At 34.4% G+C, this 24,701-nt stretch overlaps 1 protein-coding gene across 1 annotated transcript in view; it reads left to right on the forward strand.

Annotated features, from left to right (window-relative positions):
* The window catches only part of LOC108732550 (homeobox protein SIX1-like), a 36,435-nt gene that overhangs the window by 7,623 nt on the left and 4,111 nt on the right, over positions 1–24,701 (forward strand). Inside the window, exons 2-3 of the mRNA XM_025974341.1 lie at positions 4,220–4,460; positions 6,904–7,165. Coding sequence (XP_025830126.1) covers positions 4,220–4,460; positions 6,904–7,165 — 503 coding nt within the window. The remainder of the gene's footprint in view (positions 1–4,219; positions 4,461–6,903; positions 7,166–24,701) is intronic.

Raw genomic sequence — 24,701 nt, forward strand, 5'->3', positions numbered from 1 at the left:
AAAGACCAAAAATTTTATGAGCGTGGAATTATGCTACTACCAGAAAGATGGCAAAAGGTGTTGGACCAGAACGGTCAATATATAATTTAATAAAGTATTTGTTTATTATACGAAAACTGTCTTTCATTTCCACAAAAAAAAAACGAAATGACTTTCCGAACAACCCTATACATTTTATGCATTTCAAACGTGAGGATGTATTAAACACCCAATTGTATCCATGCCGCCCATTAAGATACCGCACCCGGCACACCAAGAACACGGTATGGCATAAGTTGCTTGGTGGGTATATAGTTAGAGTATAAAAAGATGTGTTATAATCAACCGGTTGGAAATAATTCTATGCCAAATTTCGTATTCCACGCCAACGAAGTTGCAGACAACAGGCCAGCCTTAAATAAGTGTTTAATAAATTCGGCATGAATTTGGCGTGAAATTTTTGATTCACGTTGTTTACGGGTCCGTTACACCTGTCGGAATGGAATTAATATCGCTTTTAATCAGATGGAATGGGCCTTCCGAAATTCAAACCAGTAATTACTACAGCAGCCTCGCCACTAGATTGTGAAGCATGCTTATTACGACCGCAAAAGAACGATAGGTGTAATTCTAGAACGTATCGTTCGTATCAGGGCTGATATTGCTTAGCGACCAACGGCGACAATGATGGTGACGGTTGTTCTTGTTTGTGTATATTACACTGGGCACCTATGTAGATATAGCAAGTCACCGGGAAGTAACATGGCAACACAAATATTATTTCTAGTCCGTTATGTTAGGTTTGTGGTTTTCCATTTTTTTAATTTTTTTTTTACGTCTAGGTAATTTCTTTTTATTTCGATTCCTTTACTTTTCAAACAACGACTTGTTTGCATTACCCTTACTTTAACAGTTACATTGCGAAACGCAAGGACAATTCGCTAATAATTTCATAATTCATAATTCTCAAACCAAGAGCATTAATTAAATGATTGAAAACCGTAATACATTTGTATAAAGAAGAGCCATATGTGGCTCATTGGCCCCTTGAGCGTGTCTTTGACGAAAATGAGCACGTTTTGGCGTTAATGGTAGTTAAAATCGTCAATAACGTCATTAAATACCGCATGATCTTCAGTTAACGCCCTGTTGCATATTGATGCATCTACCAAACTAGGAAGGAAATTGTAAAAAAGGTGGGATTACAGTAGAATGATGAAAATAGATACCATACTTAGAAAAGGTCAGAAACGATGAGGCATTTGAAAGAACAGGAGAGCAAACGGTGATATAAAAGGAAATGAAGAAAAACAAAAACAGACGATAAGACACCTTTTTAGACATGAGGCAACTACATTAGTTAAGAATGTAAGTTGTTCCAGTTTTCAGAAAATTGGCTGATTGGTATAAGCATGAGGAAGCTCTATATTAATTAAGGAATGTGAGATGTTCCTTTTTTCAGACAATTGACTTAGGATGACCCTGAAATGATAATAATGATAATATAAGTACCTTAATAACCATTTCCTTAACAGTTTCGCGCTTCTATCTGAAAAGTTTGCCGAACCTAGATTCATAAACCAAACGGTAAAAATGACCAACTTACTAACAAGCAATTCAAAGTTAAAATCGCTTATTTATGGTAAGAATCTCAAGCAAATTGTCAAACCAATTATGAAATCCTACATCTATAAGATATTCCAGAAAACAGTACTGGGTTGAAGAAGAAAAACAAAGAATCTTAAGAGTTATACAAACACCTTCATATTTGTTAGTCGATTTTTAATGGTCTAGAGCTTGGGAGATGCGTTTTTGTCGCCTAATTCTGAGTTAGGTTAAGAATTCTTTGTGGTACCATGAATAGCTGTGTCAAACAGACGCTGGAATACCTACTTTGTCCAATTAACCTACTTTGACCAGTAAACAATTTCTAGACGCCCAACAAAAATATGTAATCAAAATAACCGTGGTTGTCGGTTAAAATTTACAGTTCTATCCAAAACTAAAATTTTTAGTTGTTTCAAGAATCTAAGCCATTCATAGTAAAAATGCCTTTTTATTGTGTCAATCAGTATCATTGATATTGTCAAACACAAAATTCCCAGTAACCATTTGCGTTTTAAACCTTTTCAACATGGATTAATAACAGGAGAAGAGAGACGGCCGCTGTTGGCAGATAAAAAAATGCGATAACGTCAAATGAAGTCACTACAGGAATGCAAAAAACCGGCCCTGGAGTGGCACATTTTTGCGCTCGATGTGATTGATAAGCAGAAACGTCAACGGCTGCATAAAACTTCGCGGTTATAATTATAAACATCTCGACAGTTACGACCTACGCCTAACCCGTGCTGACCAACGAGGTACGATAAGAAAATTAAAGAAAAGACATGACAACCAAAGTCGATAACGGCAGCAAATTTCTCCTGCTCTCCCCCACCCTAAACAATAAACATTCTTTAGCAGATTTTGAAAACAAAACATTCTAGGTATACATACTGCTTTGTTCGCAATGCCCTTGAAATATCCAGAATAAAAATTTATACCTGTTGGCAAAGCTTGAAATATACAAAACTCATCAAATACATCTTGATGTTACATTCTGACGATTTCGTACTTGTGTTAAACTTTTCTTCACACTAATTCCTATCATCCGCTCGACTCTAACCTTGACGAAGCTCTAATACAAATTGGTGGATCGGCTTGCGAGTTTTAATGATTTAGGGAGCTGGATCATAGCTTCAACCATAATGGGGGGTGGGGGTCTTAAAGATAAACTAGACTAAGACATGTCCCTGAAGGAGGGCAGCAGCTCTTTCAGTACTCAGGGTGGCAGAGATCACCAGGATCAGTATGACAATCTGATGCACAATTCTGCGATGTTGAAGGTAACGGGAAACCTCCACATTATGATGTCCTAAGAAAAACATACCAAACTAAAATGATGACGTCCAATGGGGTATTGCACTCGGGACGTAATAAGTGAAGGTAAAGACGATGTAATAGCAGGCTCTTTGGGATTAAGCAATAGAAATGACATGGGAGATAGACCGATAGAACTTTGCGATAAACATAACCTAACCGTCGCAAATACTTTATTCAACCATCACGATAGGAGGCGCTATACGTGGAAGATGCCAGGTGATTTAGGGAGATTTAAGTTAGATTACATACTTGTTAGGCAAAGATTTAAAAATAAAGAGAAAAAAAGAAGGAAGGTAGGAGCTAAAGTATAGCAAAACATATAAAGAACAGACGAAAAACTAAAGGAGGCGGGAGAAGCGAATGACAGGGACATAGAGACAGAACGGAACTGCATTAAAACGTGCAGAAAAAAAATCAGCAGTTACAGATGTATTAGGTCTTAAACAAAATGAAAGTAGGAAACCCTGGATAACAAACGAGATGGTAGAATAGGAAAATATAAAAACAGGACAGACGAAGGACAAAAAGGATATAAGGCAATCAAGTGAGAAATAATTGTAAAGTGTAGAGAAGCTAAGGAACGATGGATTGATATGAGGTGTAAAGAAGTAGAAGAAAAGTTTGAAGTAAAACGCATGAGGCTTATAATATAATTAAAAGGAATTTTAGAGAAGAAAAGGCACAAAAGAATAAGATGTGGAATGTTCTAGTTTTAGAAAAATGAGAAGATTAGCTCAGGATAGGAAGGAGTGGAGGTGCGGGTCCAATCACTAGGACTGACCTGATTATGATGAATTCTTATTTTATGGTAATCATCAATGTAGGTTGCTCTAGCTACATCCTTAATCATTTGCGAACTGTCCATATAACTGGAAGTATAAGCCACTTGCAAGTGGAACCGCTATGTACCCTTTTCTCTGATCGTAAAGCATATCAAAAATCAGTCAGCAAAATTTTTATGTGGGTTTTTATTGTTTATGTACCTACACTATGATGATTTTTATTTTTCGATGAGACAGATTCTAAAGGACTAATCAGACTCGTCCTTTGCCGAAAAATTCTCACTGAATATTTGGTTTTTCCGTAAATGAATTAACCGAATATATATTCGATATTGGGTTAATTGCTCTATTTACTATAAGCCCATCAGTTTAAAATGATTTGGACTGAAAATTCATACATGGGTATTATGAAATAATTACCATCATTTCTGGGTAATTAATTATTCGTGTACAAGATTTGTTTTCTTTTTTTTTTTAATGGAGTAACCAGAAATTCCGTTTCTTCTATCTGATTATTGTTTCATTTTTTTCAGGTTCTACAACAAGCCGGAAACGTAGAAAGATTGGGTAGATTTCTATGGTCATTGCCTGCTTGTGACAAACTGCATAACAACGAATCCGTATTAAAAGCCAAAGCTATTGTTGCATTTCACAAAGGAAACTTTAAAGAACTGTATAAAATTTTAGAAAGTCACAATTTTAGTCCTCATAATCATTCCAAACTTCAAGCACTCTGGCTTAAAGCTCATTACCTCGAGGCAGAAAAACAGCGAGGTAAGATGTCATTGTCTTTTCTTCTCTTCTTCCCTATAATACCTAATTTCATAAGTAATGATACAAAGTCAAATAATGAGATTCAAACGATTGTCACTATGTTTTGGTGGAAAATAAAATCAAAGCAACTACATAAAATTAATAAACTGTATTAATATTAAGCCAAAAAGGTAACTATTTTTGGACAATGAAATGTTTGAATAGGGTTCAATATTCTGGTTTTATAACCGTTGGCTGTGATCCAGGATTGATCCTCCTTCTGTTCTACAGCAAAGGCTTCTATTTAATTGTTACGTTTTTTGAGGATGAGGTAGAAAGAAGCTGGCCAAAAGTTGGTTAAACGGCTTTTCTCTAAAAGAGGACAGCCAATCCTAAATCAGGACCTTCAAGACCTTTTTTAAATATTACCGATGCGAAAACCTGAATTAATTCATTAATTTATTTCATTGTTCCATTAGTTCAGCATCACGATCAGTCAGTCAGTAATGTTATTTTCTTGTCCATTGCACGTACATATTATTAAATTATCGTTTATATTTATAAGTTCCTACTTATGCCAAAATTTACTTGTGATGCTAGCCTGCCTAGTTCTTTACTTTAATTCTGTTTACATAATACTACAGTATTTATTTTGTTGAGAAATTTTAGTATAGTCGGAGTTCCACGTATTACTTGATACTGTCGAAATTAACTGATTTACTATAGAGTAGCCGATGCTCAGTTTTCTTCTTCTATTAACATAGAATTATTAAACAGAAACGTATGGGTTAATAAGACCCGTTTTGTTTGCCTATTTTGGATCGGGTAAAGAACAATTCCACAGCTGAATTGACTTCTTTTTATAATAACTCAAGATATGAAGATTCTTAATCGAGATACTTAATACTTTTCATATACTTTAGTACTTACTGAAAAACTTCACAAACATAAGTCGCGAAGCATTTGTTTTTAACCATGTATCACTGTTGTTGGACTTTCTGGACATACTGAAGCTAGGAGGGCATAATGTACCATTAAAATCAAAACAGCATCAGTTCACCGACAGGACGCGAAAGCCGTTATCAATTTGACATGTTTTATTTGTTATCATTACATGGTAGTCAGTCCAGAAGTTGGTTTGATACGCATCTCCACTATACAGTCCTTCTTATCCTGAGACAATTTTCACATTTTCCTAAAACCAGAATATCCCTCATCGCTAGCTATCTGCGCATAGCAATCTAGGTCTTTTTCTGCTCTTCTTCACTTCTGTATCTCCATTTGATTATGACATCATATCTGAAACGATTCTAAATTTTCCGCCGCTCCCACCGTCAAATGGGAGGAGCCTTAAAACATGGCGCCAATTAGGGAAAATTTATCGTAGTTCCTATAGTGTACCGTGCATTTTCCAAGTTTTTAAATTACGATAAAATGATAAGTATTGACACAAAGCCTCGGAAAGGAAATTTCGTTGAAGGTGAGCGTGTTTTTAATGCCTATAAAATTCGGAAATAGCAAATCCGGAAGCTAGCCTTAAAATTCCGTCAAGTTTACTGCCTACTTTTTACAAACATCGGATTTAAAAAGTGATTCACGTTATATAATTGGTGAGGTGATTCTGGGTGATTTAAGCAATATCATATCAATGACTTGCACGTGCAAAGCCGATTTAAGAGAACGTTGCAAACACATTATTGCAACTTTGTTGTATTGTAGCAGGTAGGTTCTTAACCTCAAAATATTTATATCGTATCATTAGAATTGTGTTAAATCAATTACACAGGAATAAATAATTTCTCACTTTATAATTTTAGTATGATTCTAGTTTTAAATATTAAGGTTATGGTTGATGGTAAATACTTGCTGAAATATAATCATTTGCATTAAAATGACGTGAACAAATTTTTATTCCGGAATTCACTTCTTTGATACCTACTGCTTTCATCCAAGCTTCTATTAGTTTTACTTTCTTCTCTAATTTTCCGAATATATTTTTTACATATATAAAACGGTTAGTTTTTATTGTAAAGTAGTTAATGTAGGTAGAGTGAAGATCTATGTCTGAAGTGCTATTGCAGCTTTTCACTGAACATATTAACTTTTTATTTGATTTAACTTTAAAAGAGAACTTCGTCGACTCCATCACCAAAAAAAATATTTTTACTTTTTTAACGTGTTTTATTATTTTAATAAACAATTTTACAATTTCCGTGCACAGTTCCTATGTAAATTTTTCCCTCATTCGAGTTATAAATTTTGCCACCAGATGGTGTATGCCCATTTGACGGATCCCAATAGTGTAAAAACAAACAAAAAATCGGATTTTCTGACTCTCCTTCTGAAAAAAGCAATTGTTCCAAACAATGGTCCATGGTAATACATCTATCCATGTATGCAGTTGCTGTGGGTAGTGGATGTGTCTGTCTGTACCCATAGAAATAGCATTTGTGATTTCTTGCAGGTAGGCAGCTGGGTGCTGTGGGCAAATACCGCGTCCGACGGAAGTTTCCTCTCCCCCGCACCATATGGGACGGCGAAGAGACAAGTTACTGCTTCAAGGAAAAATCAAGAAGCGTTCTAAGGGAATGGTACTCACACAATCCTTATCCGAGTCCGCGGGAAAAAAGAGAACTCGCCGACGCAACTGGACTTACAACCACCCAAGTTTCCAATTGGTTTAAAAACAGACGGCAACGAGACAGGGCGGCGGAGCACAAAGAAAGGTAATTCTTTCTTTTTAACCCTACGTGGTTATTACCCATTTCCAAATATTAATGCACCGTACCAAAATGAAACACTTTCAGTACATCGAATTAATTCAGGGCTTTCCAGAGTGTCATATTCCTGATTTCATACAAAATTGTTTTGTAGATTAGCATATGCTTAGATTTGCGAATCACTAATGTATCTAATAGGTAGGACTGAGCCCTTTTGAGGCTGGTAGCACTGAACAAGTAATTGGGGCTTCGTGTATGAACTAAGTATTTTATATAAAACATTTTGCTATGTGCTATCGGTAATTCAAAGGGCGTTAAGCCCTTTCAAAGAGTTTCAAGCAGTTCCAAAGTGCGTAGGGATTTGAATCTAAATCTATAAGCGGTTTCGAAATAATTGGCAATTCCGAACCCAATTGGGTAAAGCAAATTAAGTAAGAGCTATGGGCTTGGGGTTCGGAACTCTTTTGGTCAGGACTTTGCCCAGATTGGATTATTGGAGGTATCCTTAAATAAAACGGAGGCGATATATTGGTATATAAGAAAGGCGAAAGTAGGGTTAAAGCTCATATAAACATCGGAGACGGAAAACTAAATGATCGTCGATTTCCAATATCTGGGAAGTCAAATAAGAATAAAAGCGATAAAGACCTGAAATAAACAATAGCATAAGGTCGAGTCGCATCCAAGGATCATAGCTGGCCAGTGATTAGTATTGTGTGCTTCCAAACCTTTCAGGTCTTGGAAACACTGTAATTTAAGCTTTTCGATGAACAAGGGGTTGAGCTTTGGTACACCAATTACTTTATGAAAATGCTTAATAATTAAATGGGCTTCAAGCTCTTTCAGAGTGCTTGTAGGTGGGCATTATAAATAATTATAATTCGAAGTTTTGGACTTCTTGGGCCTGGCTTCAAGAATTAAAACGCTTTAGGTGGGGCTTTGAGTACATTTAGATAAATAACAATCTTTCCTGGTTAGGTTCTTCCAAATTAGCCCAAAACTGTCATCATTAGTTTACTTATCAAAAGAAAAGCTTTTGGATAGAAAGAATCAATTTACAAAAAACATTTTTTTGAAATGGGCAAAATGCCTGCGAACCATAAATAAAGAACAAAATAATTATTTGAAACGCATTTCCTGTCGATGATGCCGTGTGCCGTGACATTTCTGGCTCGACTCTCTTTCTAAGTATTCCACACCACATCTCCCTAGCGCTCTCTAATGCGCATTAGTTTGAGAAGTGAGAAAATAAAAGAATCGAACGCGGTCGGTTTGTGGTATAAAATGGAATCGCAATGGTATCAAATTACGGCTCATATGACTCATATTCTATTTCGAGCGTCGTGTCGACGATGGCCCCGGCGCCGTCGCTACGCCACGATTTGTCGACGCTTAGCGTGAAAACCTGGCGTCGCCGTCGGTCGCTTCCCACCGTTTCACTCCCGAGTTCCCATGCTTACTTTGTAACTAACCACATACTACATAATAACTGGTTGACTAGTGGGATTTGACTTTTGCAGCTCTGTTATTACATTCTGCTAGACTATTATTGATGAGGTATTAAGTAAAAAAAAAATAAAGTCTTCAATTAAAATAGAAATCGAGATCTTGTTTACTAATTTGCCTAATTCCACACGTTAAATTAGAAAAAGTCACCAACATTCGGTATTTAGAATGCCAGATAACTCAAGATAGAAAAATGTAGAATAGCAAAGAGTCAAGTCATTAATAGCTTAAGAGAGATTACTGTTCGCGGAAGGTTAATTTAGAATTTCGAAAAAGATTATTAAACGTAGGAATATATTTCGAGCGCGACGAAAATGAAAAAATTTGGTTAGAAACGAGGAAATATTGGAAAACATAGGAGAATAGGAAAAGGAGAGATAGGATGGTAGGACATCTTTTGAGAGATGAAGGACTGGTATGTCTGAAATAGAAACATGAGTACAAATTGACAGAGGAAGGCTTGGAGGTGGGGTGTTGTAGCTTTCGGGAAATTGGAAAGTTGACTCATGATAGAAAAGAGTGAAGCTGCATCTCCAATCACCTACGATGATGATACTGAAAATGGTTTTAATTGAAGATCTTCGCCAAAATCTACATCAAAGATCATTTCCAAATTTTTGGATATATGGTCTAGTTTGGAAATGGCAGAGGAAGATACAAAATACATATATAAAAACAGTTATTTCTAAATATTTCAGAAGCTATTGTTACGATGGTCATTATAACTAACATTGACAGTATTATCAATGATTAATGATAGAATGTACAGCGTTGAGTACTTTACAAATTGCTTTTTTTAGGCTTTTGAGACATTTTGATGTTACCAAAGTCCATTAGTTTATTTTTAACGTTCTTCATTCAAATTTAATTTATTTTGGACAACTAAAAGTAATACCAATAATATTGTATACAAAAAGTACTACAGAATGTTCATTAAAAGAAAAATTAATAAACTTTATCAATCAGCATAAATAAAAGAAGTTTTGACTGTTAATCCAATTGCTCAATTAGTTAAGTGTTGTCCACATCTGCTCGATTTCGAGGACTTCTACCGTTTAAATTTTCAATTGTTTATAAATATTTAATTACTAGTTTGATTGTTATGTTATGAATCAATGAAATGTGAAATAGATCATGTGCACAGGTATTTTATTATAAATTCACCTTTGTAATTTACCTAGAGTTAAACCCCACAAGTCCTTATAATACAACGACTTGTTTTCGTATTAATTACATTTAAAAGCTTAAGTATTCTTTACTTTTTTTGTCTGCCTAAAACGGGAAGCATTGAAAGTGAAAGGGGCTGAAACTGAGGGTTACTGTTCTTATGAGGTTTCCGTCTAGTAACTCGATAATCCAGTTATGATCCCGGAAAATAACGACGGACAACAGCAATGTTAATTAGAATTTGACAGAAGGAAATTATCTATTCGTTGTATAAAATAATTCATTAGAAATAAGATCAACTTGCAAACCATAAGTATTACATTTCACTATACTAAATTTAAAGGTTAATAAATACTTATGAGGTAACCGTCTTACCTTTTAATTATTATTAGTTGACAATTTTCGAGTTAAAAATGTGTATAATATATGTATATTCTGATTAGAATAGATTAGCAGTTACATTGGTGGTTTTTAGTTGGAATTCAATAAAATTTCAATTGTTATGAAGTTAGAAAAATCCATACAGTTTTAAGTAAATAAATCAATCAAATACCAAATTTTCATTGTTGTAGACATAAGTACAGCTACAGCACACTAGGCGATCAATAAAATCATTCGAAATATCTGGTATCAAATTATTTATTAATATTTAAGGAATGCCTTACCTTAAAACCTTAACGAGCCGCTTGGTCTGGATTATGTTGTATATGATGCATATGAATCGAAGAAACTCTTGGATTAAAAGTTCCAAAGACACAAAATATAAGTCTCAAATTTCGTTAGATTAATAATTTAAATAATTAATTATTAAATTAATACTAATTAATGGATAAACCGTGTTCAAACAGCGACGTTGAATTGCAAATATAACCTAACCGTTATAGTAGTAGTACTTAATTATGTAGTGAAAGTAACAACACATTCTTTTAAACGATCTCAATTTTTTAAACGTTTTGTGACTTGATGACACTAAACTAACTTTAATTTTGAATGTAACATAATACATATGTTCAATTAAAAACATTAAGCACACCATACGTACACTAATTATTCACCAAACACAACGATTATCTATATAACTGGAACTGCGCGAAGATGTCTTCATAATAAACAGTTATCGCGTCGTACATCAATCTGATGCCAGTATTGTGAATGCCAGTGGTGGTTCGTTGATTAGACGCCCTAAGAGTGTCAAGAAGCGATTTTGGCCTAATTATTGTTAACACTGAATACCTGCAGTTACATAATAATAACAACAATACAAACAACGATACCCAATATTTAGTAAATTGCCCAGGTTAAAAGACTTCACTGCAATTCATTGGCTTTCACGGCCAGCAAGGACTGTTCTGTTGGAGATTATAATGTTTTGCTTTTCCAAACGTTTTTGACGTTTCATACTGACGGTATCATCAGTAAATCACTGAAGATACTAAATAAAATGGATGATTAATAATCTCTAAAAGAAAAATTATTTCTTACTAAATGTATTTCGATAAAACTTGTTGGTAAATAAGTCTTCTTAATTATGTATTTAGGGAGTAAATGTCGTGTAATTCTTGGATTTTGCATTGTCTCTAAACACTTTAACAGTTTTTTGTACTAGAAACAACAAATGTTGAAATGATGAGGGCTTTGAATCGGATGAAGCATCCTAGTTGTCCTGTTAGGGTACAAAAAATTTTATTTTATTATTTATCTAATTATTAAAAACGCGGCATAATATTGAAGAGTTCTACAGTTTTTGTATTTTTCCTATAGTGAGAGTATTGTTTTATTGGAGAACTAGACAACTTTTTTGTTTTTAGGATGTATCTCCCTGTATAAACATCCCACCTCATACTAAATAGTTCCAATTTTATTAAATGATCATGTCTGGGCTGCGTGGAACTAGTAAGGAGTTCCTAAAAGGATTACTATAAAAAAATACCATACGTACCTTTGCAAAAAAGTTGACAAGTCAGAGCCGGACTGCGTTATATTAGGGGTTTTCAATAGGGCGCTCAAAACAGGGCCGGATCGGAATAAGTATGAAATCTTCTAACACGACTACGATAAGAAAATTAACTCAGGACCCTATACGAATAAGCAAGGATTTTCGTAGTAGGGAACCCCTTTTACTACCTATTAAATGGCAATTATGGATATTGTAATACAGCTTTCCCACTAAAACATGACCAGGTCTGCTTGTAAGTACGAAGAAGGTGTATACTGTAAAATGAAAAAAAAAAAAATGTTATTTTTTACTTTTCCTATTTTTTATGACCTTGTATAAAGTTTTGTCGAGGTGTTATCGCACAAAACAAGTTGAATCATAAAAATATATAAAATTAGAAGATTTTCGTCATTATTTATACATTTATTTTGGAAAACTTAAATAAATACAGCCACAGAATAGTACATTTATAAAAATGAAAAACACAACGGATATTTTTCCCTTAAATTGAAAATGCTCTCCAAGGCAAAAAAAAAATCCAATTTAAAGCAACCGCCTCCGGATTTTTAACACGTGAAACGAAGAGACCTGTGCTAACGAGAAGGATGGAGAAATATTACCGTTCTGAAATGAAATTGGTGGTTTGCAAGGGGGAAAATGGATAGCAACGGCAAAGTGATGTTTGAACAGACACCGTTGTTTTGGTGAAACTTGATCCGGGCAGCGCCCCCGGCGCAGAGGCTGAAGGGACGGACGAACTAGCGAAAGGCTGCGGAACCACTCGGAAAACCACCGACGACGGCAGCTCCTGCCTTTAATACACTTCTATCACTTAACAGCCATCAGATCCCATTATCTCAGCTAAGCAGTAACGCTACTCTTTCTATATACATACGTACATACATGTACATGTATTATCCTATTCTAGTCAAAACTAATCCCAAATGGCCTTGAAAACCGTTAAACAGAATCCGTAAAATTCTAGAGAAGTTATTAAAATTTTGGTCTGATGTAGGTATTCCTTCGCATAATTGAATTTGAACGTGATATTACATATCGTGTCGGATATTCACTGTAAACTGATGGTCAAAAAGGGTTTTCTGAAACATTAATCAAAAAATACCTTAAACTAAATGTTGGGATTTTCGATTGTTATATCAGCAGAAGTTAAATTAGAATTTTGGTAGGAAATATTACTTCGTATCACTGAATTTGCAATATAGTAGACGGTCACTTCGCGACCGTTTAATTTAGAAATTTCAAATATATTGTATGGGTGCGAAACGTGTATGGTGGGCGCGGCGAAAAAGAAAAGGTCAGAAGAGTTCAAAATGTGGTGTTACCAGCAAATGATGAAGATACCGTGGATAGAAAAAGTTAGAAATATTGATGTATCAGAAAATGTAGGAGAACAGAGGACGCCGTCAAATTCAATAAGAAATAGGCGAGATAGATTGGTAAAACACTTCCTCATGCATGAAGGATTAGTTGGAGACATATTAGAAGCAGAAACAGGAGTTAAAAGGAGTAGAGGTAGATTTAGATTACATTGCTGCTTACAAAAGAGTTATAGATGTCGGATGTTTTTCTTTCAGACAAATATTAGCTCAGGATAGGAAATGTGGAGATGCGTGTCCAACCAGGCTTAGGACCAATGACCCTATGATGTTATAACACTGAATTTTAACATGCTTTTGAATACATTTCTTAGGAAATTGTAAATCGGGAAGGTTTTGCTTTTTACTGGAACATTAATCTACTTGTCCCTACTTTAAATTAGATAATAGAATTTTAAACTTACAAAACAATTTTTATCCAAACTTTTTCTGTTACTCAAACTAAATTCCTATTATTGTTAACACTGAATACCTGCAGTTACATAATAATAACAACAATACAAACAACGATACCCAATATTTAGTAAATTGCCCAGGTTAAAAGACTTCACTGCAATTCATTGGCTTTCACGGCCAGCAAGGACTGTTCTGTTGGAGATTATAATGTTTTGCTTTTCCAAACGTTTTTGGCGTTTCATACTGACGGTATCATCAGTAAATCACTGAAGATACTAAATAAAATGGATGATTAATAATCTCTAAAAGAAAAATTATTTCTTACTAAATGTATTTCGATAAAACTTGTTGGTAAATAAGTCTTCTTAATTATGTATTTAGGGAGTAAATGTCGTGTAATTCTTGGATTTTGCATTGTCTCTAAACACTTTAACAGTTTTTTGTACTAGAAACAACAAATGTTGAAATGATGAGGGCTTTGAATCGGATGAAGCATCCTAGTTGTCCTGTTAGGGTACAAAAAATTTTATTTTATTATTTATCTAATTATTAAAAACGCGGCATAATATTGAAGAGTTCTACAGTTTTTGTATTTTTCCCATAGTGAGAGTATTGTTTTATTGGAGAACTAGACAACTTTTTTGTTTTTAGGATGTATCTCCCTGTATAAACATCCCACCTCATACTAAATAGTTCCAATTTTGTTAAATGATCATGTCTGGGCTGCGTGGAACTAGTAAGGAGTTCCTAAAAGGATTACTATAAAAAAATACCATAAGTACCTTTGCAAAAAAGTTGACAAGTCAGAGCCGGACTGCGTTATATTAGGGGTTTTCAATAGGGCGCTCAAAACAGGGCCGGATCGGAATAAGTATGAAATCTTCTAACACGACTACGATAAGAAAATTAACTCAGGACCCTATACGAATAAGCAAGGATTTTCGTAGTAGGGAACCCCTTTTACTACCTATTAAATGGCAATTATGGATATTGTAATACAGCTTTCCCACTAAAACATGACCAGGTCTGCTTGTAAGTACGAAGAAGGTGTATACTGTAAAATGAAAAAAAAAAAAATGTTATTTTTTACTTTTCCTATTTTTTATGACCTTGTATAAAGTTTTGTCGAGGTGTTATCGCACAAAACAAGTTGAATCNTGGCGGTAAGAGATTTGCGGACAATGAAGAAGTAATCGAAGCTGTAAATGGTTATTTTGAGGAGCTTGACGAATCAGTCTATAGAGATGGCATTAATAGACTGGAACACCGCTATGAGAAATGTATCAGCCTTGGAGGAGATTATGTTGAGAAATAAAAAAAAAAAATTTTTAAAAACCTTGTTTTTCTTGGTCAGGCCGGAAACTTATCAATCCACCCTCGTATTTGCTTAATTGAAATAAAAGTTTTAACTCCAGTGCCCTGTGTCTAAATTATCTATCTCATTAATAATCTAAATCCAAGTTTTTCAGGGTTGCTTTTTCCAAATAATATATATATGTACCTTCTTCTTCTTTCATGATAGTTGAAGGCATGTTGAAGAATGTTAGAAAAAGGTTTGTTCTTTAAACGTGAAAAAGCATTAAACTTGGTCATTTACTTACAACTAGTAGTTTGTATATAAATTGTAATACATCTGAACAAAATCATAAATGTCAACAGAGGTTTCATGTTATTTGATCCTCCAGGGGATGTATTAGGGATATTTTGTCTGGAGGAAATTTGTCCGGGGATATTCTGTCAGGGATTCTTTGTATGAGGATCAAAACGCCTGATTCCGTCAACAGCTTCAACTGCAGATCATTTTGATTTAAATAAAATGGTATTGAATAATCTTAATTCCAAATTTTCAAAAATCGATCACTAGCTGTATACTATAATACATAGGACACTTAAATTGTTAATCTAATTCTAGTTGGAGCCCGGGGCAGACGCCCTTCACTCTCTTCCCCTAAATACGGTCCTGGCTAGGAGTACAAAATTTGAGACTCATATGTACGATGTGAAGCGTTTAAAGAACAGCTTAATAACCTTTTAAAGAAAATGTGTTCCATTTATTTCCGCTTGCAAGTAGTTACGTATACGTTGCAGAATGAAAGAAGTGAAAAATTTCACACTAGAGGTTCTATTTCTATTCTAATGGTGTCAGGTGATCGTTGGTAAACGCGATCCGAGAGTAGCGAATATATGCCACTATTTTTAACCTCGAGACATTTGATACCGTATTACACAGTCGAAATAATTGTATCGCCCATAAAGCCCGATTATTTGGTAACCATGTGAAAACCGTCAATGAATTTCTCTTTGCCAAAAAAATATTGCTTTTTTGCTGTTATGAATTAAGTACAAAAAAATAAAATTCATTTTCAATATTCTTTACTACGACATTGTTAGTTAAGTAATAGTGGATTAATATGCAATATTAATTTGAAATCATTTTTTCGATTTCTATTTACCCACTGCAAACTACCTCAAAAATCGAATATTGCATATTAATCCACTATTAAGTAACTAACAATGTCATAGGATTTCATATATNTGTCACCTCTCGTAGTTTAGTGGTAAAACATTGGTGCGTAAAGCCAAAGGTCCCGAGTTCGATTCCCGGCGGGGGTGTGACAACAGCAACAATTTTTCCCTCATTAATTTGAGGTAGTTTGTAGTGGGTAAATAAAAAATCGAAAAAATGATTTCAAACTAATATTGAATATTCTTTACGTTTTGTTAAATTTTCATTATGCAACAACATATTTTTTACAATCATATTTTGGTGCATTACTTATTATACAAAAGCCCTTTGTCAGTAAAGTTCGTTCAGCTGTTTAGAATACAAACTTTATGGATTAAGCAAACACTTGGATTAAAGGTTTTACTAAAATTTTAATAAGAATTCTCTTATAATGGTCTTAACTTATGAAGCCTTATCAAAAAGTTGAGATATTGGAAACTGTGTAACATAAAACCTTTTAGCAAGATTTTTTTTCTTTTTATTGGTTGAAATTTAGTTCATGTTATCATAAAACTAAAACTTCCTATTTTAGACAACTGACTTTAAAACTTCTGAAGATATAGATATAGGCGGACAGAGGTTCTAACAATTACAGATTGGATCGGTCAAAGACAAAAACAACTATTGTATAAATAGGCTGAAACCTCTCTAACGTAACTGTATTTTTAAACTCAAAATCAAACACATATACACTTGTTCCAATAAGAACCATGCCATCGTACAGAGAGAGTCTGGTTGTGTGCGTGTCTTTTTTTTTGTTTATAATAAGTAAGTATAATAAGTAAGTGAATACATACAATAATATGTGTGTATGTTTGCCTGTATGGTGTGCATGCATGTCCATAAGGTGGATCGAGGGACCACCTACACGCGGGCCTCCGTTGGATAGAGTACGGCCCGTTGCTGCTATCGGGTTACACCTGCGGGCCGTCGTCGTCGTGGTCCGAAACATGACACCGGTAAACGCTCCACAGCTCATCCGTTGATGAACGGACACATGGTTCAACTCCTGGAACTCTTTATACATATTTTACTTGTACGTACCTACAGTACATTCTTTACTCACTTGTTAGCGAAAACAAAAAGAAAGGTCGAACACGTAATTTCGTAATACAGGTGTTGGCACCGACGAGCGAATTCGTGGTCGTGAGATCCAGCCTTTAAATTTAAAAGTTTAATAGTCATCCACCCAGTGCTCTTCGAACATCCGGATGTTGAAAAATTTACATTCAGAACCATTACTGCCAAGAAGGCACAAGTTCTGAAAACTTACATCATTATCATAAGGTCGTCGGTTCTAAGATTGGTTGGACACGCACCTCCACTCTTTCCTATCCTGAATTAATCTTCGCTTTTCCCTAAAACTAGAATATCTCACATTCTTAACTATTTTTGACGTAGACCTTATGCCTGAGAAGGTGTCCTACCAACCTATCTCGCCTATTTTTTATTGACTTCCATAGAGTCCTCTGTTCTCCTATTCTTTCTAATACCTCTTCATTTCTAACCTTCTCCATCCACGGTATCCTCATCATTTTCCTGTACACCATACATTTCGAACGCTTATAAAATTTTCTTTTCCGCCGCGTCCATTGTCCATGTACTACCCGTACAGCGTCGTGCTCCAAATATACACCTTTAACAACCTTTTTCGAATTTCTAAATTAACCGTTCGCCAGCATAGAAGTGACTTCTTCTTACTTACGGCGACTCGACTCTTCTCCTGACTTATCTGACTCCCTAGATACCTAAAATCAGCCACTTCTTCTAATTTTTCGTCTCTTTTTCTTTCCCTACTTTTCCCTACTTTTTCCTCCCTTACAAACCAGTATTTTTGTTTTACTTTTATTTATTTTCATACAATACTGTTTTGTCAACGCCAACAAGACTTACATATTTTGGGTAAATATTACTTAGACTGCACTGGGTAGGATGTGATTAATAAAATTTGCTAAAATTCTTATATAGTAAATCTATCAATATCCAACGCTGATTTTTATTCAAAATCGCCTTTCGTCGTCCAAATGAATTCTCCGAGTTTGAGCCCATTGGGGTATCTTCTATTCTTCAAGGACCGTGTCCTCCCAGAACATTGGCGATCAATTGCATGATCTTTACTTTGTCCTCACCGATTCTAAACAGTGCCGTGATGCTCCCTCCGTACCACTGGCGAAGATTCTTGCTTTCCCTCTATTTTTCTCTGCATAACTACATGGAGCAATTCATGTTTTGGATTTCTGATTACGTTAGTAATTCCAATTTTCTTCTCTTTATGCTATTGAATATCTCTCTTTCTTGTTTATACGCTGTAGAACGGCTTCATTCATTGGGGTATTTTACACGTAATAATTCAATTATGCCCCACCCATACACCCATTTGTTATTATAAAGTCGCGAACTGAGACAGGTCAGCCTAGCTAATTGTTGCACTTGTGATCGTTTTTGACCGCTCTTTCTCTATTTATTTTATGTATTTTAATTTATTTTTTGTTGATTATTTGATACAGATGTAGCGGGTCAGTCAGGACTAACTTACCACATATGTATTATTTATCACTAGAACCTAAAATGGTGGATGATAACACTTAATGTATTTAGTCAGTAGTACCTAACAAAGGTAAATGGAACTAAATTGAAACATATTGAATATTTCTGTACAATACAACTACCCAGCGCAAACCACCGGTGTTTGCAAGTGGTAGCTATGGTGGTGTAGGAGATATGATGATCGACTTGGGGTATTTTCATATTTCAACTAGTGTTTAAAAAAATGCTTAGTAGAATCTCTCAGGTTTGGTGAATGTGTGAATTTTCGGCTGGACCACCGCCCATGGAACGCCAGTTAAGAATAAGTGTGAGAATTTACCAGAATGTTCTGGAATATCTCTAGCGCAGTTCTCAGATAGAATGTTTTCGAATGTCTAAAGTCCTTAGGTATATAGAATGTTCTAGAATGAATTGGACTGAAAGAATCGAGAATGTTCAGGAATTTTCGAGGATCATTATTTGTGCATACTGGGACTCGCTACCGACATTTTCATATTTATATTTTGACCAGCGCTTTAAAAAGTTTTTGTAATCTATAATATTCGATACTGTTCCAGCTTGATGTGGGTGTCGGTCTGCATGTCAACCCACCGGTCAACAGTTTCGACCAACACTAAAGGAATTATTTAGATTTGTATGGTGTGTTTTGGGTGAATTTATTTCATTAATTAAATTTTCTGTTGTAACTCCCCTTACATATTTTGAAAAAAGAAAATACTTCTCCGCTTGAATAACTGTACAAACCATAGGTGTATTATCAGAGAAGTCCCAAACGAATGAAGTATTTATTTCCACCATATAATTATTTTCTCCTACCTTCAATTCTAATCTCGAAACAGATACTTATTGCGAGACAGCCTGTTCGTAGGCAAGCAAATTAATTTCGCTTTGTTCCAACACCCGTGGAACTTCTACAAACCATCAAGTAGATACATAGTACACCCATACCCAACACACCCACCCTGTACTTGTAATTTTTAACTCGTCACGGACTGTTCGATGAATTATCAGCGTTATTGCGAATGAGCCTCGTTATATAGTAAACGAATCATATAATTAATATTGCACTGCAGTTTGAACTAAACTTTTTAATTGAGAATCGTACTTGTATGAGTATATTCGTATTTGATCGAACACGTAATAATAGACATATGTTACCTCGTTCCACCCATGTTCCATTGGTACCCGATCACAATGGGCTGCTGCAGAAAAGCCAACTGTGCAAACTTTGCGACAAATATTATGTAAACCGAAAAGAGGATAACGATATTCGATCCGTCGCACTCACTGATATAATTGAAGTTCATGTGAAGACCGCAAGTTTTTTTTGCCATACGAAGACAATAAATTATGTAAACAATTTAAAAATAATCATTGCATTTGTAACGAATTTACTAAAACGTCTATTTATCTAAGCCAGTCCCAAGTTTATGCGTAATTTATTTGGTAAGAAATCACACTAATAACAATGTTTTCTTCTGTACGCTTCCTATCTATATCAACTACCTTGTGTTAATAAATCCCGTCGGATGCTGGTCACTTAATTATAAGGTAATGGAATACATTCCTGATTAGGCATTTCCGGAAACTTCTCGGAAGTTTCTTTTGTCCGTACACCGTACAGTCTTGTCCGTCGTGTGATTTATGAGCTCTGCCGCCGGTTTTCGAGATGCCTCCCATATCGATCGCCTGCGGCATTTGTTCATAGCAGAATCACTGTATATATAATGGGTTTAAATATTAAAATAGTGTTACTAAAAGTTTGTTTGCATGAGCAACATTACCATGATAACCCCTAACGAACAACATGAAAGGGAATAACAACCTTACTAATAAGTACCTCCTAGAGCTTTTCCTATGGACATCACATCATACATGTAGATTTGTTAATCAATGAAATTACATTTCTGATGAATTAACTTATTAAAAATGTTTTATGGTCAAATTAATCGCGTATAATAGAAGAATTAAATATCTTCTGTTGTATTTCCATAGTCTACTGAACAAAATTGGTTTGTAAAAAAAATATTTGTAAAATTGAGTCTCTTTAGAAAACTAATAAGCTAAAGTTCATTAAAATGCGTAACAAGCCAAGAAACAAAAGAACGAACACGTGAAAAACTAAAACGTTTCACATTCCGATGACGTTAGATGATGGTAGTGACTGCATTTATACAAATGTGTAACAAGACAGCATGGGCGGTTTCGACAAACATGTGGCTGCCACTTGTCGCCTGGCGTGATGATCATTTTGGTCCATTTCGGCCTCATTCCTTCACAAGAGAGGGCGAAATGAGTGTTTATTTTACCATCAATTTGCCTTGTCAGCTGCCTTTTAATTCCACAACCAGAAGATTTACATCCACCCTTGTTTGTCGAATTGGGATGAGGGAATCGAACTGGTTTGAAAACAATACATGTCTACGTTGAAAGTTAAATTTTCTGCATTTGTTGTCGTTAGTTATATTTTACAACTAAAGCTAACCGAAAAATTAACATTAAATTAATTAACGTAAATTAGCATTAAAAACCACACTGGCGAAATTAAAAGATGTGTCATTTAGATTCAAATTTTGCAATTCATACGCGGAAACAAGCAATTCATTTAATATTTTCTGAAAAAAGGAAGGACGAACAATAGTGTTCTGAGTTTTAATACTACATTTCTCTACTTAATTACATATGTAAATGGCAGATAACTATAAAAAAAACTACAATCAAAACAGCTACCACACACCACGATTGAAGACCGATTAAAATCGTTCGAAAAAATTACAATTTAGCATAAGTTATACGTTTTCGGAATTTCATACATTAATTTTATTTGAAACTGTATTTGTGAAATAACAGGAAGGATCTCACAGAACAATATGTAGAATACACGCGAAGTGATCTGGTGACAGAACAACCTTCTTTCAGAACATTGAAATAAACAAAAATTAGTTAAAATACTTTATTGGACCAGATTTTGGTACGTATATATAGGTAGGTGTTGCCCAAAAAGTGCCTTGATCATTGTATTCTTTTCAATTTTAGAAACACGTAACCAAAATTGATATTATTTATGTAAATTATCATTCTTTTAAAACTAATAAACGCTATATATTAATGACTTTCAAAATCGTAATTTTTATCGAATCCATAAAGGGTGATGGAAAATCATAGGGGTATTCGGTGCAGATAATGGAAAGCCTATCAACATTATTTTCGTTTGTATTTTTTGTGACTAATAATCGTTGCCGAAGCGTTGATCAATTTGAAATCAAAGAACATTAGATAAACTTGAATGTAAAAGATTTTTGCCTTGAAATTGTGAATTAAAAGAAACCTTTTTCAAAGAAACCGAGAATAATAGCATAAACTACCAAATTTTGACGCCTTGTAAAAGTTGGACTCGGATCTCGCCTAAAAAATCATAAAAATCCATTCCAAACTGCCACGAAGGCTTCTTTTCCAATTGAAGTTAAAATCATGTTATAATTAGTTTCTATTTTTGACGCTCTCTATTACGTTTTGTGTGGACCTGAATTTATTTATTCTATTAATTAGGATAATGTCTGCATGTACTTTTTCTACAAATACAGCAATTTTATAGCAATTTCTCGTTGATGTTTGGAATTTCGGAACGAAAAACTTGTGAGTATACATTGTGAACGATTTATTAGCAGTTTATTGTGATTTTTATAAGCAGTCTGATTGGTCATAATCGTAGATATAATAATTAAGTGGTTTTGAATAAAAGAACCTTAGTCATTTTTTCTTGCTGGTATTTGCGAAGATGTAATAAAACTGTCAGCTTTTATTGTTTTATGTCTATTATTGAAAGTCTTTAAATTTTAACTGCCGTATAAATCAATTGGACCAACGTCAAATTAATGGAAAAGGTTAACCAGAAATGGTATGCTAACAAACTCGAATGTCTTTAGTGTTTGTTTATATTCCACAACACAATACAGTTCAAACTCGTGCTGAAACTGTCATATTAATTTAAAGTTCAACAAGAAGATGTATATTAACAAATATAGTGGGAGAGTACAATAAAATAAATTGCAATACGAATTTCATCAAAATAACTTGAGCTCATTAAAATATTACAATTACATTTTGTAAAAAAAAAAGTAAAACATTCTCATATTTGTTCTGCATATTTTAGAGGAATAGAATTAGATTTCAAAAATGTTAACTTTATTATTAAGATTTATTAATTAGAGTAGAACGGAATAACCCCAAACAATTTTCTTTTTATTTTAAAAGTGATATATCATTTAAAGGTCTTAGTCTAAGCTGGGTCTAAGAATTCAAAAATGCTATTACATGCTTCAAATAGAGATTTTGCCTAGTAATGGATAACTGGGTATCCGGCAAAACCATTACAATTAATGGCTCATGTCTTTGTTATGGCTTTCTTTTAAATACTACCCTCAAACCGATTACCCTGCCCATCATTAGTTTAAGGTATGCGTAGGTAAATAGTAAATTCTCTTCTCTGTGCTTTCAAGACCATTGAAGAATTATCATCATCAGAAAAATTAGTGCGAAAATTTTGGCAATGAGTTTTTTTTTATGCCTTGTTTTAATCTGTCTAAAATGTATATTTGCCAATAACTTTTCTAGTTATTTTTTTTCAGGAAAATTTATAATTCCTTAATAAAATTTTAACTTTGGATATTTACGACTTAGAGTGTCAATTTCCCAATAAACTATTATTATTTTAGTTTGACTGCTACATAGGGGCATACAAATGTCTTAGGTAATGCCCACGTTTTGTTGTCCTGAGTGGTGTCAAACTGGTTTAGTTGATGTCATAAAAGAATGTTAAAAATGTAAAAGCATCACTGAATTGATTCCTAATGTGGGCTTTGTTTCTTTCAGAATGTATTCCTAACACAAAATCAGTGTGGAATGTTGATGGACTTTATGATTATTTCAGTATTTATTATTCATTTGTGAATCTCAATCCCGTATAAGAATTACGAGCCGTTTAATAGCTACAGCATTGAATTAATTAACCCGTGGTGTATTTACAGTTTTAATTAATGAGTACCTCCAATTAATTAAATTTAAAACTTTGCTCTTTAATTATGAAGAACGCGTTTAATACATCAGAAAGACTACAAGAAATAAACCACATAAACAATCTAGTATCACATACATTGTAATAAATTGAATATGCCCTTGTAGGTGAAGTAGTTGTAAAAAAAAATAATCAGTGCTTTAATGTTTTTATTTTATTATTATTTTATTATGTTATAAATATGATATAGCAGTATTAGCATCTAGCAAGGAGGACCTAGAGATAGCTTTAAATAAAATGGGAGCGGTACTGACAGATCAGTACTGTATGAAAATAAATAAAAGTAAAACTAAAATACTGTTATGCAAGGGAAGGAAAAGTAGGGAAAGAGCGAATATAAAGATAGGAGACGAAAAATTAGAAGAAGTGGCTGATTTTAGATATTTAGGAAGTCAGATAAGTCAGGGTGGAAGGAGTAGTAGGGATATAAAGCAGAGGATAGCGCAGGGTCGTGTCGCCTTTAATAAAAAGAAGTCAATATAAGAACAAAGGCTTTCACGGCCGGAATCCATAGTAATGAACTATTGTGTCCACGGCCCTATAGCTCGAATCTTCATTCTACTATAAAAAGAAGTCACTTTTATGCTTGCGAACGGTTAATTTAGAAATTTGAAAAAGATTGTTAAAGGTGTATGTTTGGAGCGCGGCATTGTACGGGTGCGAAACATGGACGGTGGACGAGGCAGAAAAGAAAAGGTTAGAAGCATTCGAAATGTGGTGTTACAGGCGAATGATGACGATACCGTGGATAGAGAAGGTTAGAAATGAAGAGGTATTAGAAGGAATAGGAGAACAGAGGACTCTATGGAAGTCAATAAGAATTGGCGAGATAGGTTGGTAGGACACCTTCTCAGGTATGAAGGTCTAGTCAGAGACATATTAGAGGCAGAAGCAGGAGTTAGGAGGGGTAGAGGTGGACCTAGGTTAGATTACTGTTCGCAAATAATTAAGGATGTGGAATGTTCTAGTTTTAGGGAAATGCGAAGTTTAGCTGAGGATAGGAAAGAGTCGAG

The sequence above is a fragment of the Agrilus planipennis genome, unplaced genomic scaffold, assembly GCF_000699045.2.
Source record: "Agrilus planipennis isolate EAB-ADULT unplaced genomic scaffold, Apla_2.0 scaffold48, whole genome shotgun sequence".
Lineage (NCBI taxonomy): Eukaryota > Metazoa > Arthropoda > Insecta > Coleoptera > Buprestidae > Agrilus > Agrilus planipennis.